The following is a 15,869-nucleotide window of genomic DNA, read 5'->3' on the forward strand; positions in this document are numbered from 1 at the left end:
GTAAGTGAAATATTTATCTGATGTAACTCTGTAATCATTATCTTCAGTTTTGCATTTGTTTTACAATTGTTTTGCATTTGTTTTACAATTGTTTTACATTTGTTTTGCATTTGTTTTGCATTTGTTTTACATTTGTTTTGCATTTGTTTTACAATTGTAAAACAATTGTTTTACATTTGTTTTACAATTGTTTTACATTTGTTTTACAATTGTTTTACATTTGTTTTGCATTTGTTTTACAATTGTTTTGCATTTGTTTTACAATTGTATTGCATTTGTTTTACAATTGTTTTATATTTGTTTTGCATTTGTTTTGCATTTGTTTTACATTTGTTTTGCATTTGTTTTACAATTGTTTTGCATTTGTCTTACAATTGTTTTGCATTTGTTTTACAATTGTATTGCATTTGTTTTACAATTGTTTTACATCTGTTTTACATTTGTTTTACAATTGTTTTGCATTTGTTTTACATTTGTTTTACATTTGTTTAACAATTGTTTTGCATTTGTTTTGCAATTGTTTGCATTTGTTTTACAATTTTTTTACAATTGTTTTTCATTTGTTTTACATTTGTTTTACAATTGTTTTGCATTTGTTTTACAATTGTTTTACATTTGTTTTACATTTGTTTTGCATTTGTTTTACAATTGTTTTTCAATTGTTTAACATTTGTTTTACAATTGTTTTGCATTTGTTTTACAATTGTTTTACATTTGTTTTACAATTGTTTTGCATTTATTTATAATTGTTTTACATTTGTTTTACAATTGTTTTACATTTATTTTACAATTTTTTAACAATTGTTTTACAATTGTTTTGCATTTGTTTTACAATTGTTTTACATTTGTTTTGCATTTGTTTTACATTTGTTTTGCATTTGTTTTACAATTGTTTTGCATTTGTTTTGCATTTGTTTTACAATTGTTTTGCATTTGTATTACAATTGTTTTACATTTGTTTTACAATTGTTTTGCATTTATTTTACAATTGTTTTACATTTGTTTTACAATTGTTTTACATTTATTTTACAATTTTTTTAACAATTGTTTTACAATTGTTTTACAATTGTTTTACAATTGTTTTGCATTTGTTTTACAATTGTTTTGCATTTGTTTTGCATTTGTTTTACAATTGTTTTGCATTTGTTTTGCATTTGTTTTACAATTGTTTTACAATTGTTTTGCATTTGTTTTGCATTTGTTTTGCATTTGTTTTACAATTGTTTTACATTTGTTTTACAATTGTTTTGCATTTGTTTTACATTTGTTTTATAATTGTTTTACATTTGTTTTACAATTGTTTTGCATTTTGTTTTGCAATTATTTTACAATTGTTTTACATTTGTTTTAAGAAATAAGCTTTGTTCACGGAATCTACGTTTAGGTTTAGGCACAGATAAAGAGTAGGGGGGAAATATTGGTAGTGGTTTCAACTGGATGATTGTTTTTCGTGAAAGTTAGGACTCATGGCGTAACGAATAAATTAAATTGCATATAGGGTTGCCCCTGCATGGACCAATAACCAATTGCCACAAGGGCAATGATCTCAAAGGGCAGCATCTGCCGGAACAGATACTACACTTTGATCTCAGCAAAAAGGCCAAGTATGATGGGGTATTTTGTATAATCTGGTAGACTAGTGTCCATTCGATAATAACCCTGTGCCTAAATCAAAACGTAGATTGCATGAACAAAGCTTCTTTCTTAGAAGTGCATGCTTGTGGAACTCTGTTCCGTTTGCCTGTTTCCCACCTGCCTACAACTTGGATGTCTTCAAGTCCAACATAAACAAATTCCTGATGAATCACCCCCTTAAATAAGACACTTTATCAAATCTCCAATACTAACGATTACTATGATACTGTCCCATTGATTATTGTACATGCAATAATCCTTATCCCCGAGTGGCTTCTGGGCCTTGATAAGTGGTGACCTCCATGTAAAAAAAAAACCCACTAAAAATATTTAAAAAAAAAAAAAAAAAAAAGAGTAAAATACAAAAATAGAGAGTGGGGGGAGGGGGCAAGACTCTTCAGGTTTTCCTATGTTTTATGATAATGTTTTATGATAATGTTTGATGAAAATGTTTTATGATAATGTTTGATGACAATGTTTTAGGATAATGTTTTATGGAAATAGTTCTATAAGTTAATATCTCCTCACTTTAATTGTATTTGTGCATCCATGTTTCCACAATAAAGGCAAACTTTCACGAGCGTTTCTGGGCCGATAACGGAACGGATCGGGATATGATGAAATACTTAGCCAATCAAATTTAAATAAGTAGAATTTTCACGGCCCATTGTTCTATGATTGTTGCTAAGCGACGATATCGAAAAAAAAATGGCTTTACCGATGGTAGATTAATTTAAATAGCGGTTTTATTTATCATTAATTATCGGGCGTATTTTTGAGACAAAACTTAACTAAGATCACTCCCAGACTTATACACTAAAGTTCTGTAAATTTTAAAGAAAATCTGTTCAGCCGTTTCAGAGTCTATAAGGAACGAAATCACACACACAGACAAAGTTGCATTTATATAATTGTAGAATTATTGTGTGTGTGTGTGTATATATATATATATATATATATATATATATAAGTGAAATTGTGTGTCTGTGTGTGTACATTTCCCTACCAAACTACCCTGTCAATTTTCAGTCTACAGACTTGAGATTTGACAAATTTGGAAAAAAAATTTTCTCATTTTTCGGCCAAAAATTTAGCTGTCAAGGGGTCAAAGTTTAACGATTTGACCTTTGAAAACTCTACCAAACTCCTCTGTCAATTTTCATTCTAAAATTTTAGAAATTTTCGATGTAGGTTACTTGGACATGGATCAAACTTTTTAATTTGATTTGAACCCAAAATAATAAATGTTAAAGAGTCAAAATTGGGGTCAAAGTTTTAAAAAAAAAAAAAAGTTGACCTCTGCAATCTCTACCAAATTACTCAACCAATTTTTAGTCTAAACATTTTAAATTTTACATAAATGTATGCAGACATGACCGAAAATTTGGCTGCCAGGGGGTCAAAGTTCAAAAGATTTTACCTTTGTGGTTTCTAGCAAACTACTCAGCCAATTTTGGGCTTGAACATTTGAAATTTTACATAAAGTGTAAATTTTGTATAAAGGCATGCAGCAAACTTTACATAAAGGGTATTCAGACACGCAGCAAACTTTCTAATCAGTTTTTGGGCAAAAATTTGGCTGCCAAGAGGTCAAAGTTGAAAGAGTTGACCTTTGCAAACTCTACCAAACTCCTCTGCCAATTTTGGGTCTAAACACTTTATATTTTAGATGTAGGTTACCTGGACATTATAAGTCAAACTTTGTAACATATGCATATACACATAAAGTTATGAACAATGCATAAGGCCCGAATAAAGCCGGACTGAACTGCTAGTATATATATATATATATATATATATACGACATAATACGACATATACGACATAATCACATTGACATACCACCAGTTCTCGTCAGATCACCGAAGTTAAGGAACGTTGAGCCTGGCTAATACCAGATGGGTGACCATTTGGGAATTCTAGGCGCTGTATGTGCTCTCCGCTTATCTCGGCATTGTTTCCAGTCGTCTTGTACCTCAACTTGCCACTGGTATGCAACCATGTTGACTCAGGAGAAGCGTGGTTGGCGATTGCGCAACTCTTGCCACACAAATTTCACGCGCAGGCACCCTTACAGTGGCTGTCAAGACTGAAGGAAGCCTTTTATATATATATATATATATATATATATATAGTTTTTAGAAATTTTAGATGTAGGTTACCTGTACATGAGTCAAACTTTTTAATACATATATGCATATAAAGTTATTAATAGTGCAAGAGCAAAATCGGGCTGAATTGCTAGTTTTAAAAAAAAAGGCTTAATTCTTGCTGGAGCTTTATTTATATATATATATATATATATATATATATATATATATATATATATATATATATATATATATGGCATTAATCGTGACACCCTGCACTGATTATTCTGAAAAGGATGAAACACTAGTGTCTGTAGGTATTTACTAATTATTATAGTAAATAATAATGTCAGCCCCTTTAAGAAACTTCTTATAGTTGAGCACTTTCAGTTGTAATAAAGTCGATCAACTTATGTCATATGCGCAGATCGTCATATAATGATTAGATCACTCTGACTGATGTTAAAAGCATTTAATATGAATAAATGTTTAATTTCAACTGTATCTCTCACGGTCAACGGTAGCCGAATGGTCCGGGTCCTTGGTAATGAAGCCAGACCTGACTTCTGTTGCCGGGGTTCGAATCTCTCGACTTGCGTTAATTGTGACACCCTGCACTGATGATTTCCAAAAGGATGAAATACTAGTGTCTGTAGGCATTTAATAATTATTATAGTAAATTATAATTATTATATATATATATATATATATATATATATATATATATATATATATATATATTAAATGGGCCTTCTGTGGAGGTTACCCCAAGGGTAAATGTTTCTCACATGCTTTTTCCATTAAGGGAATTTTTCTTTCTTTTTCTTTCTCTTCAAACAATGTTCTGTTGTCAAGAGTGTTTTTATTCATAAAGTCTGAAGAAATGCTGGGTTTTGAAAATTTTCAAACGATATAATGTTTGAAATTGTCGACTGAACATGGAAACAATTGTAACATAAAATGAAATGCACTTTTTTTTGCCATTTTTTGAATGTCTTGATTTTGCTTACACAGTATATTAATGCTCAATTATGAAATATAATAATTTTGTAGGTTAATTTTTTTTTGGCTTAAAACTTATTGGTATATGGAAATTTACTGGATTACACGAACTCAGTATATTACATACAAATATATATATATATATATATATATATATATATATATATATATATATATTAAGTAAAGTGATTTTCAATTTAAAAATTTAAAAAAAAATTTTTAAATTTAAAAATCAAATTTTAATTAAATTAAAAATCAGTTTCATAAGAAGGAACAACAACAAAGTCAATATAATAATAATAATAATAATTATATATATATATATATATATATATATAATTGACTTTGTTGTTGTTCCTTCTTATGAAACTGATTTTTAATTTAATTAAAATTTGATTTTTAAATTTAAAAAATTTTTTTTAAATTTTTAAATTAAAAATCACATTACTTAATATTGAATTAGCTCTAGGACATTTAACTATCGAGCTTATTATATATCTAAATTACAACGAGCATTTCCTGTATTTTAATTAAACTAGTAATTTCACTGTTACATTAAAATACACTTAGCTCTTTAGACTATTATTCTAATCTCCTTTAAATTTATATATATACATATATATATATATATAGTAATTTATAAAATATAAATGGCGATTAAGCTACACTGAATATTCCGCGTTTCACCCACTCTAGGATTCTTCAGGCTTACGTGCATGAAACGCAGAATATTCAGTGTTGCTTAATCGCCATATATATTTTATAAATTACTAACTAGCTCTACCTACGTATTGAGCACTTTTGAATAAATACTTAAAGTTTACGCATACATTTATACTTTCGTATATTAATTTTATGTGAGTAAATGAAGTAATTATATATATATATAAATATATATATATATATATATATATATATGAAACTCCGCGGATTAAGGACTATCCACTTATCTTGTGCTTCCTTTTTAAAATTAAATATGTTTTTAACTCTTTTTCAAGATGTTTTTTTAACATGTTTTATTAATCATTTGTTCATATTATAAGCTCTATTTCCTTTTCGGTTTTATTGAGCTTTTACATCTGGTCGAGTTTATTTTACTTGTAGTATTAACTCTTTAATATTTATAATATATTTTAAGTTTACCATTTTGATTACCTTGGTAAACTTATTGTAATTTTTATATATATACATATATACATATATATATATATATATATATATATATATATATATATATATATATATATATATATATATATATATATATATATATTATTTGGATTACTATTTGTTTTGGTTATTTGCCAAATAGTAGTTTAAATAATCCAATTAATCTTCTCAAAAGTTCTAAAATATTTTTGTTTTGTTTTTCTAGATTTCCAGCCATGTGAGTTGCTGCAAATCCCCACCGGTTTCAAAATTGGCTGAGATTTGGCATGATAGTCTTGGACCTATCATGGAATTCTTAAAGAAGGCTAACCAAGGTTAGTTAAAGGTTTTGCTAACGGTTATGAACTGTTTTCTTCATTTCTGTTTTTAATTATTTTTTTAAATTATAAATTTCAAACAGACATGTAAAATGTTTGTTTATTTTCATAATATTGTGTTGTAATTTGGCTTTCAAGCGCACCTGATGTGTATTTTATTCAAATTAAATCAACGCTTATATAATGGAACTCGCATCCTTTTAAAATATTTTACTTTATTTAAAAGAATTTATTTTATTAATTAAAAAATAAATTATTATTTAATGAATTTTATTTTATTATTTAAAAATTATTTTATTATTTAAAAAATTTCATTTTATTATTTAATATATTTTATTTTATAAATAATAAAATAAAATTTTTTAAATAATAAAATGAAAAATCTTTTTATTTGAAAAATTTTATTTTGTTATTGAAAATATTTTATTTTATTACTTAAAAATTTTTTATTATATTATTTAAAAAAAATTATTTTATTATTTAAAAAATTTCATTTTATTATTTAAAAAAATTTATTATTTGAAACACTTTATTTTGTTATTGAAAATATTTTATTTTATTACTTGAAAATTTTTTATTATATTATTTAAAAAAAATTATTTTATTATTTAAAAAATTTCATTTTATTATTTAAAAAAATTTATTATTTGAAAAATTTTATTTTGTTATTGAAAATATTTTATTATTTAAAAATATTTTATTTTATTATTTAAAAAAAAATTTATTATATTATTTAAAAGAATTTTATTTTATTATTTAAAAAATTTCATTTTATTATTTTAAAAATTTTATTTTATTATTTAAAACATTTTTATTTGAAAAATTTTATTTTGTTATTGAAAATATTTCATTTTATTATGTAAATTTTTTATTTTATTATGTAAACTTTTTATTTTATTATTTAAAAAAATCTTATTTTATTATTAAAAAATTTTATTTTATTATTTGAAAAATTTTATTCTGTTATTTGAATACTTTTATTTTATTTGAAAATTTTTTATTTTATTATTTTAAAAATTTATTTTATTATTTAAAAAGTTATTATTTAAAAAAAATTATTTTATTATTTAAAAAAATTTATTTAATTATTTGAAAAGAATTTCTTTAAGTATTTTAAAATTTTGTTTTATTATTTAAAAATTTTTTATTTTTTCTATTACTATTGTTCAAGATTGCTTGATTCTCCCTTTTTATATACTACAATTGTTAATGTCTCTGAATGGGAATATAGATTAACTCAAGAACTTTCAAGTTCTAACCTGAATTTACTTGTGATTGGATGTGCGCTTATTAAAAAAAAAAATGCTAAAACCGGTATTTTTTCACATAAGGTTAATATAGCCATTAAAAGCTAAATCCCTGGCAAAAAACGTTGTCAGTATTAACATAGAACATGTCAACTCTCAATATTTTGTGTGGGCCACCATAATTATCCAAAACTGCTTTTACTCTCCCGGATATGGAGTTTACCAGAGCTTCACATGTAGCCACTGGAATGCTCTTCCACTCTTCAATTATAACGTTATAGAGGTGGTGGATATTTGAGACTGTGCACACCTCCACCTTCTGCTTGAAGATGCCCCAGAGATGTTCTATTGGGTTCAATTCTAGAGACATGTTTGGCCAGTCCATCACCTTTGCCCTCGGACTCTTCAGTAAAGCAGTGGTTGTCTTGGATGTGTGTTTTGAGTCATTGTCATGCTGGAACATTGATCTACGACTCAGTTTCTGGAGGTAGTACATGTTGGAGTTCATGTTTCTCTTAATGAAATGTAACTTTTTTTTTTTTTTTACACAGAGATCACCACTTATCAAGGCCCGGAAGCCACTCAGGGATAAGGGTTATTGCAAGTACATTACGTTAGTGAGGAGATTTGAGGAAGTGTTTACTTAAGGGGGCGGTTCATTAGTAATTTGTTAACATTAGACTTGAAGACATCCAAGTTGTAGTCCGGAGGGAAGCAGGCAGACGGAACAGAGTTCCACAGGCGTGCAGTTCTAAGAAAGAAGCTTTGTTCATGGAATCCGCGTTTTGATTTAGGCACAGATATAGAGTGGGGGAAATTTTTCACAGTGGATTCAGCTAGACGGGTGTTTTTCGTGAAAGATTGGCGAGGGGGGACCAGGGATTGGAGTTCAGACGAGCACCTGCCATGAAAATAACGATACCTGCCGTAGTCATGCAGCCCCAGACCATGACATTCCCACCATCATGCTTAATTGTAGGCATGACACATTTATCTTTGTACTCCTCACCTCGACGCCACCACACATGCTTAAGGTCATCAGAACCACAAAAATTGAATTTTGTCTCATCAGACCATAGGATATGGTTCCAGTAATCTGCAGTCTTTGTTGACATGTCTTCAGCAAACTGTTCGCGGGCTTTCTTGTGTATTGCCTCCTGGAGTGACAGCCATGCACACTAATTTGAGGTTCTGTAAATGTGAAGCTCTGGTAAACTCCATGCCCAGGAGAGTAAAGGCAGTTTTGGATAACGATGGTGGCCACACAAAATATTGAGAGTTGACATGTTGTATGTTAACATTGGCAACTTTTCTATAAGAGGTGTACTCACTTTTGTTGCCAGGGATTTAGATTTTAATGGCTATATTTTGAGTTATTTTATATATTCTGAAAGATCAGTCGAAAATGATGTGCCTGTAAAACCAGTTTTTTAATTTTTTGTCATAATATTATTTTGTATTCCTGCACGTCACCAATTGAAAACGAATAAAGAAAAGTTATAAGCTTTTATACTTTTCGCATTCTTTTTTATACATTTCCATTCATATATATATATATATATATATATATATATATATATTTAGACAAATATTATTGAATAGCACAGAATTATTCTGTTTTACAATTTTCCTTTTTATCTTCTCCTTTATACTTTTCGCATTCTTTTTTATACATTTCCATTCATATATATATATATATATATGTGTGTGTGTGTGTGTGTGTGTATGTATGTATATTTAGACAAATATTATTGAAAGCATGGAATTATTCTGTTTTACAATTTTCCTTTTTATCTTCTCCAATCTCCGAATAGTCCTTTTTGTGTTCTTCTCGAAATTGTATAAGTTGGATCCATAATCGCAAGCGCTTTCGACAGAAGTACTTCTATCATCCTCAGGCATATTGTAGAAATAAATGTAGATAAAAAGGAAAATTGTAAAACAGAATAATTCTGTGCTATTCAATAATATTTGTCTAAATGAGAAAATGCTGCCTAAATATACACAATATATATATATATATAATCACAAAAGTGAGTACACCCCTCCCATTTCTTCAAATATTTAAGTATATCTTTTCATGAGAAAACACTGAAAAAAATTATTTTTTGACAAAATGAAAAGTAGTCTGTCTGCTACTGACACACAACCTGCATAATAGTCAGATATTTAATTAATAGTGAATAATAGTTGAAGGAGATAGTTCAGTATTGTTTACATGTGTTTATAGCTAGTAGTCGTCGGTACAAAGGAAACCGGTAAAAGGAGAAATAGAGGGTAAAGTCTTCAGTGTTGTCGTGGGTGAGTTTGAGTTGTATCGACAAGAGTAGTCCTGAGAACAATAAAGTTTTTTTTTTTTTAATTCAATTTTCACCCCAAACAAGGCACAGTGCCACTTTGAAGCAGGGGGCTACTATCCAGGACATAATTTGCAGGGACATTATGAAGGGAGATGAGTAGAAAGATGTTTGTTCACATTACACTTGAACTTCTGCATATCAGTGCAGTTGGGAAAGCAGAATCCCGGAAGGGGGTTCCAAAGACCTGCAGTTCTAGGGAAGAAACTATTGGAATAAAAGGCTTTCTTGCACCTAGGGATCTCTACTGTAAAGGGGTGAGACTTAGTGGCTTGTCGGGTTTGTCGGGGGTAGTTATGTCAAAGAGGTACAAGTGTTTGCAGTTTGTCAGAGCATTCACCATTAAAGTTTTCGTAGAACAGGGAGAGGGATGCAATATCTCGTCAATGGGACAGAGGATGAAGCCTAAATGACAGTTCAGGACCTATCAGGTTGGCGACTCGCTTTTGAAACCTGTCCAGGAGCGAGAGACAAGCAGATACTTTTGGGCGTTAGTAGCTTTCTAACAGGGTAGAGAGAACCTACCTCTTCGCAGCGGTCCTGGCAATGCTCTCAATGTAATTTTTCCAACTCATATTTCCTGTAAACGTTTATTTCCCCAAAACTAGATGTCAGGATAACTCTGCCATTGGGAGACATTAAATTGAAGTGATCTCTACTGTGTAGAGGTGGGATTTAGCTGCTTGTCTGGTTTGTCGGGGGTATTTACATCGAGGGGCACAAGTGCTTGCAGTTTGTCAGAGCATTCACCATTAAAATACTTGTAGAACAGGCAGAGGAATGCAACATTTCATCGATGGGACAGAGGCTGAAGCTTAGATGACAGTTCAGGACCTATCAGGTTGGCGACTCGCTTTTGAACCCTGTCCAGGAGCAAGAGACAAGCAACAGATACACCAGCCCAGATATGACAACAGCACTCCATGCATGGGCGAATGATGGCCTTATAGAGGTACAGGATACTTTTAGGCGTAAGTAGCTTTCTAGCACGGTAGAGAAAGCCCACCTTCTTCGCAGCAGCCTTGGCAATGCTCTCAATGTATCTATTCCAGCTCATGTTCCCTGTAAACGTTAGGCCGAGGAGTTTAAAGGAAGTACTTTCATGTAATGACCATTGTTATTGGTGTTAGAGAATGTGACAATCCATTTTTGTCCCCATTCCACTGCAGATTTGAGGTCATCCTCTAGTGTTTCTGCCATTTCATTAGATATGTGTTCATTTGTTTTCCTCTCATGCCTGTTATAGAGAGTGGTGTTATTAGCAAATATACCCATCTCAGTGAAACCAATGATATCTACTGAATTGTCATGTCACAAATAGTAACATATCCAAAAATTACAGAAAACGATAGATGAATTATTAATGGAAACAGTTTTACCTCCCTTTTTTTTTTGGTTTGGTTTTGTTTTGTTTTGAATGGTGGCCTTGTAGAGGTACAGGATACTTTGAGGCGTAAGTAGTTTGTGTGGGTAGCGCACGTGGAAATAAATGTGAGTTTGAAGAAAGCCATTGTTAACTTGTTAGGCAGGGGCAGGGTTAGGGTTAGTCTTCTGCCCGGGGGGGGGACGTCAGGATCAAAGAGGGTTGAGAGTTTCAGATTTCGCCTTTTATATACTCTGTCACGTGATTGAGAGCTGGCTTGTGACTTGGATTTCAAATCTTGAAGTCATGAGAATTAGCTTCTGCCTGTGACTGTAGCGAGTGTCGGCTGCTACAGATACTGCTGAAATGCTGATATACAGCATAATCACATTGACATACCAGTTCCCATGTGATCACCATAGTTAAGCAACGTTGAGCCTGGTCAATGCTAAAACGGGTGACCATTTGGGACTTCCAGGTGCTGTATGTGTGCTCTCCGCTTATCTCAGCATTGCTTCCAGTTGTCGTGGACTTCTCCTTGCCACTGGACTAAAGTAGTGCCGATTCGGGGGAGATGTGGTTGGGTGATTGCGCAACCCTTGCCTTACAATTACATGCGCAGCTATCTTTGCAGGGGATATCCTTTGTCTTTCGAGACTGAATTGAAGCTTCCGTAGTACTACCATCTAGGTCATGCTTAAAGCACCGTCTCTTATCCGAAAGAGTAAAAAAAAAAAGATCGACTTAGCAATTTAGTGAAAGATAACCTCTTCTCTTCTCTTAGACAATATGGTTGTCTTCAAGTCTAACATAAACAAGTTTTTGATGAGCCGTTCCACTTGTTAACAAATTTACCGAATTTTCCATTTACTAACGATTACTATGTTGTACAATTTCTACTGTACACTCTTTAACCCTTATCCTCGAGTGGCCTCTTGGCCTTGGTAAGTGGTGATGCCTATGTAAAAAACAAACAAAGGACAACTGTATAAACGTCTTGCTTTCTGTTTTATTTATTTTTAGGTGTTTATGGCCAGTTGCTGTACGATGGAAAGCCTCTGTCCAACTGCACGCTACACATTGACAATAAACCCAAATCGATTCCGGTTGACAAGAACGGTCAGTTTTTTGCCCTGCTGACCAATGGTTCTCATACTTTAATGGCTTCATCTCCAGGTATGAACCCTTTCTCCCTTTTTGTTTTCATTGCAGGTCTCTCTCATATTTTGTTATTAACTATTTGATCAATCAGTTTATCAGTACAACCACTTGTATCCTCTGCAACGGGTTTAGGTGCGATGGTCGACATCTCCTGTAACAGACACGCATATGGCAGCTATATACAAACACTGAGCCATGTGCGAAGTGACGTCACAGTAAGGATAAAGAAAAAGAACATGTGCATAAACGTTCGAGAGTTCAATGAGAAGAAGCCCAATCGCATTTTATTCGAGGAAAGTACCTGTAAATAAATGTCATATTTTTTTTAACAGCAACAAAAAAAGAGCGAGTAGAGTTATTATTTGTTCTCTGTTCCTTGCGACTGAGTCTACAACATGCTGGGCCCCGAATGTCTGCATGTTAACACATGTGTAAACGTGTACTGTGTTAAGCTCCTTTACCCCATCCATTCGTTGTATTGCTGTTGTAAATTAAGCTTAACGGCTTTCCTTTTCTTCATCTAAAGATTCTTCATCATTCTGGCTATCAATGTCTCTTGTTCGACCTACACTGGAGCGTAACCAAAGGCCTGACCATTCATCATCATCATCCTGTGGCCTAAGCCGAGATTGAACTCACTACACCTTTCCAGTATTCCTCATCTGTCAGAGCACCCAAAAGATCTTCCTTGGAGATAAATGTATCTTGTTGTATCTGGAAAAGTTAACTCTTGAGATCGATTGTGAGATGATGGATGCCTCCACAGTACAAATGGTGAAACAAGTTCATCCGTGGCACGAGCACAATGCCCGGTATCACAGCCGTGGCATGAGCATAGAAAAATATCTCCCAACGTTTAACAAAAGAAAAAAAGAAAAATAAAATGTGTCAGTAATTAGCAATATTAAGACCTATATTAAGACCTATATTAAGGCCAATATTAAGACCAATATTAAGACCAATATTAAGACCTATATTAAGGCCAATATTAAGACCTATATTAAGACCAATATTAAGACCTATATTAAGGCCAATATTAAGACCTATATTTAGACCAATATTAAGACCAATATTAAGGCCAATATTAAGACCTATATTTAGACCAATATTAAGACCTATATTTAGACCAATATTAAGACCTATATTTAGACCAATATTAAGACCTATATTAAGGCCAATATTAAGACCTATATTAAGGCCAATATTAAGACCAATATTAAGGCCAATATTAAGACCTATATTTAGACCAATATTAAGACCTATATTTAGACCAATATTAAGACCTATATTAAGGCCAATATTAAGACCTATATTAAGGCCAATATTAAGACCAATATTAAGGCCAATATTAAGACCTATATTTGGACCAATATTAAGACCTATATTTAGACCAATATTAAGACCTATATTAAGGCCAATATTAAGACCAATATTAAGACCAATATTAAGACCTATATTAAGGCCAATATTAAGACCAATATTAAGACCAATATTAAGACCTATATTAAGGCCAATATTAAGACCTATATTTAGACCAATATTAAGACCAATATAAAGGCCAATATTAAGACCTATATTTAGACCAATATTAAGACCTATATTTAGACCAATATTAAGACCTATATTAAGGCCAATATTAAGACCTATATTAAGGCCAATATTAAGACCAATATTAAGGCCAATATTAAGACCTATATTAAGACCAATATTAAGACCTATATTTAGACCAATATTAAGACCTATATTAAGGCCAATATTAAGGCCAATATTAAGACCAATATTAAAGCCAATATTAAGACCTATATTAAGGCCAATATTAAGACCTATATTTAGACCAATATTAAGACCAATATTAAGGCCAATATTAAGACCTATATTTAGACCAATATTAAGACCTATATTTAGACCAATATTAAGACCTATATTAAGGCCAACATTAAGACCAATATTAAGACCAATATTAAGACCTATATTTAGACCAATATTAAGACCTATATTTAGACCAATATTAAGACCTATATTTAGACCAATATTAAGACCTATATTAAGGCCAATATTAAGGCCAATATTAAGGCCAATATTAAGACCTATATTAAGGCCAATATTAAGACCAATATTAAGGCCAATATTAAGACCTATATTAAGGCCAATATTAAGACCAATATTAAGGCCAATATTAAGACCTATATTTAGACCAATATTAAGACCTATATTTAGACCAATATTAAGACCTATATTAAGACCTATATTAAGGCCAATATTAAGACCAATATTAAGACCAATATTAAGGCCAATATTAAGACCTATATTTAGACCAATATTAAGACCTATATTTAGACCAATATTAAGACCTATATTAAGACCAATATTAAGGCTAATATTAAGGCCAATATTAAGACCAATATTATCATCTATATTAAGACCAATATTAAGACCTATATTAAGACCAATATTAAGACCTATATTAAGACCTATATTAAGGCCAATGTTAAGACCTATATTAAGACCAATATTAAGACCTATATTAAGGCCAATATTAAGACCAACATTAAGACCTGTCTCAACATTTAAGATAGAAATATATTAAAGGAAACATCATTTTATGTATGTGTGCTCTGTCGTCGCACGAGAAAAGAAATGGTAAAGTTTGTTTTTGATTCCGGAATAGCGAGCCTGTCTTTGTTCTATCGTTATTTCCATGGCAAGTGCTCGTCTGAGCTCCATTCTCTGGTCCCCCCTTCGCCAATCTTTTTCAAAAAACACCCGACTAGCTGAAACCACCGTCAATAATATTCCCCACTCCCTATCTGTGCCTAAATCAAAACGTAGATATCATGAACAAAGCTTCTTTCTTAGAACTGCATGCCTGTGGAATTGTCTTCTGTTTGCCTGTTTCCCATCTGACTACAACTTGGATGTCTTCAAGTCCAACACAAACAAATTCCTGATGAACCGCCCCCCCCCCTAAGTAATGACACCTTATCAATTCTCCAATACTATTGCTACACTATCCCATTGATTACTGTACACACAATAACCCTTATCCCCGAGTGGCCATTGGGCCTTGATAAGTGGTGAACTCCATGTAAAAAAAAAAAAAAAATGAGAGAGTCTTTCTAGACTGAGGAAGTAATGTTCCTTTAAAAAACATAAGGCAAAAAGGAATTAAATTTTCATGAGAATTCAGGTGCATGACGCGCTCGAAACCATGTTAGTGTTTTTATATCCATCATCATCATCATCTTGCGGGCCCCAGCTGAGATTGAACTCACTACACCCTTTCAGTATTCCCTCTCTGTAATAACACCCAAAGGACCTTCCTTGGAGATAAATATATCTCGTTGTATCCTATCTGGAAAAGTTAATTTTTGTACAAATGACGAAACAGGTTTATCTGTTGCACGTGCACAATGCCAGCAAACTAAACATGTCTTTTACAAACTGAGGTTGATACTCTCGATAAGTCTCCATATACCAGTTCCTGAGTTTGGTGATTTCGCCATGAGAGATTAAGTACTCTTCTCAAA

General features: G+C 31.4%; 1 protein-coding gene across 3 annotated transcripts in view; it reads left to right on the forward strand.

Annotated features, from left to right (window-relative positions):
* The window catches only part of LOC145270612 (carboxypeptidase D-like), a 293,674-nt gene that overhangs the window by 221,355 nt on the left and 56,450 nt on the right, over positions 1-15,869 (forward strand). For all 3 annotated transcript variants that reach the window (XM_080126242.1, XM_080126241.1, XM_080126243.1), the window contains 2 exons: positions 6,103-6,211; positions 12,205-12,357. In XM_080126242.1, the coding sequence (XP_079982368.1) occupies positions 6,103-6,211; positions 12,205-12,357 (262 nt within the window). The remainder of the gene's footprint in view (positions 1-6,102; positions 6,212-12,204; positions 12,358-15,869) is intronic.

Source organism: Euprymna scolopes, chromosome 46 (genome assembly GCF_053919585.1).
Source record: "Euprymna scolopes isolate OS-2025 chromosome 46, ASM5391958v1, whole genome shotgun sequence".
Taxonomy (NCBI): domain Eukaryota; kingdom Metazoa; phylum Mollusca; class Cephalopoda; order Sepiida; family Sepiolidae; genus Euprymna; species Euprymna scolopes.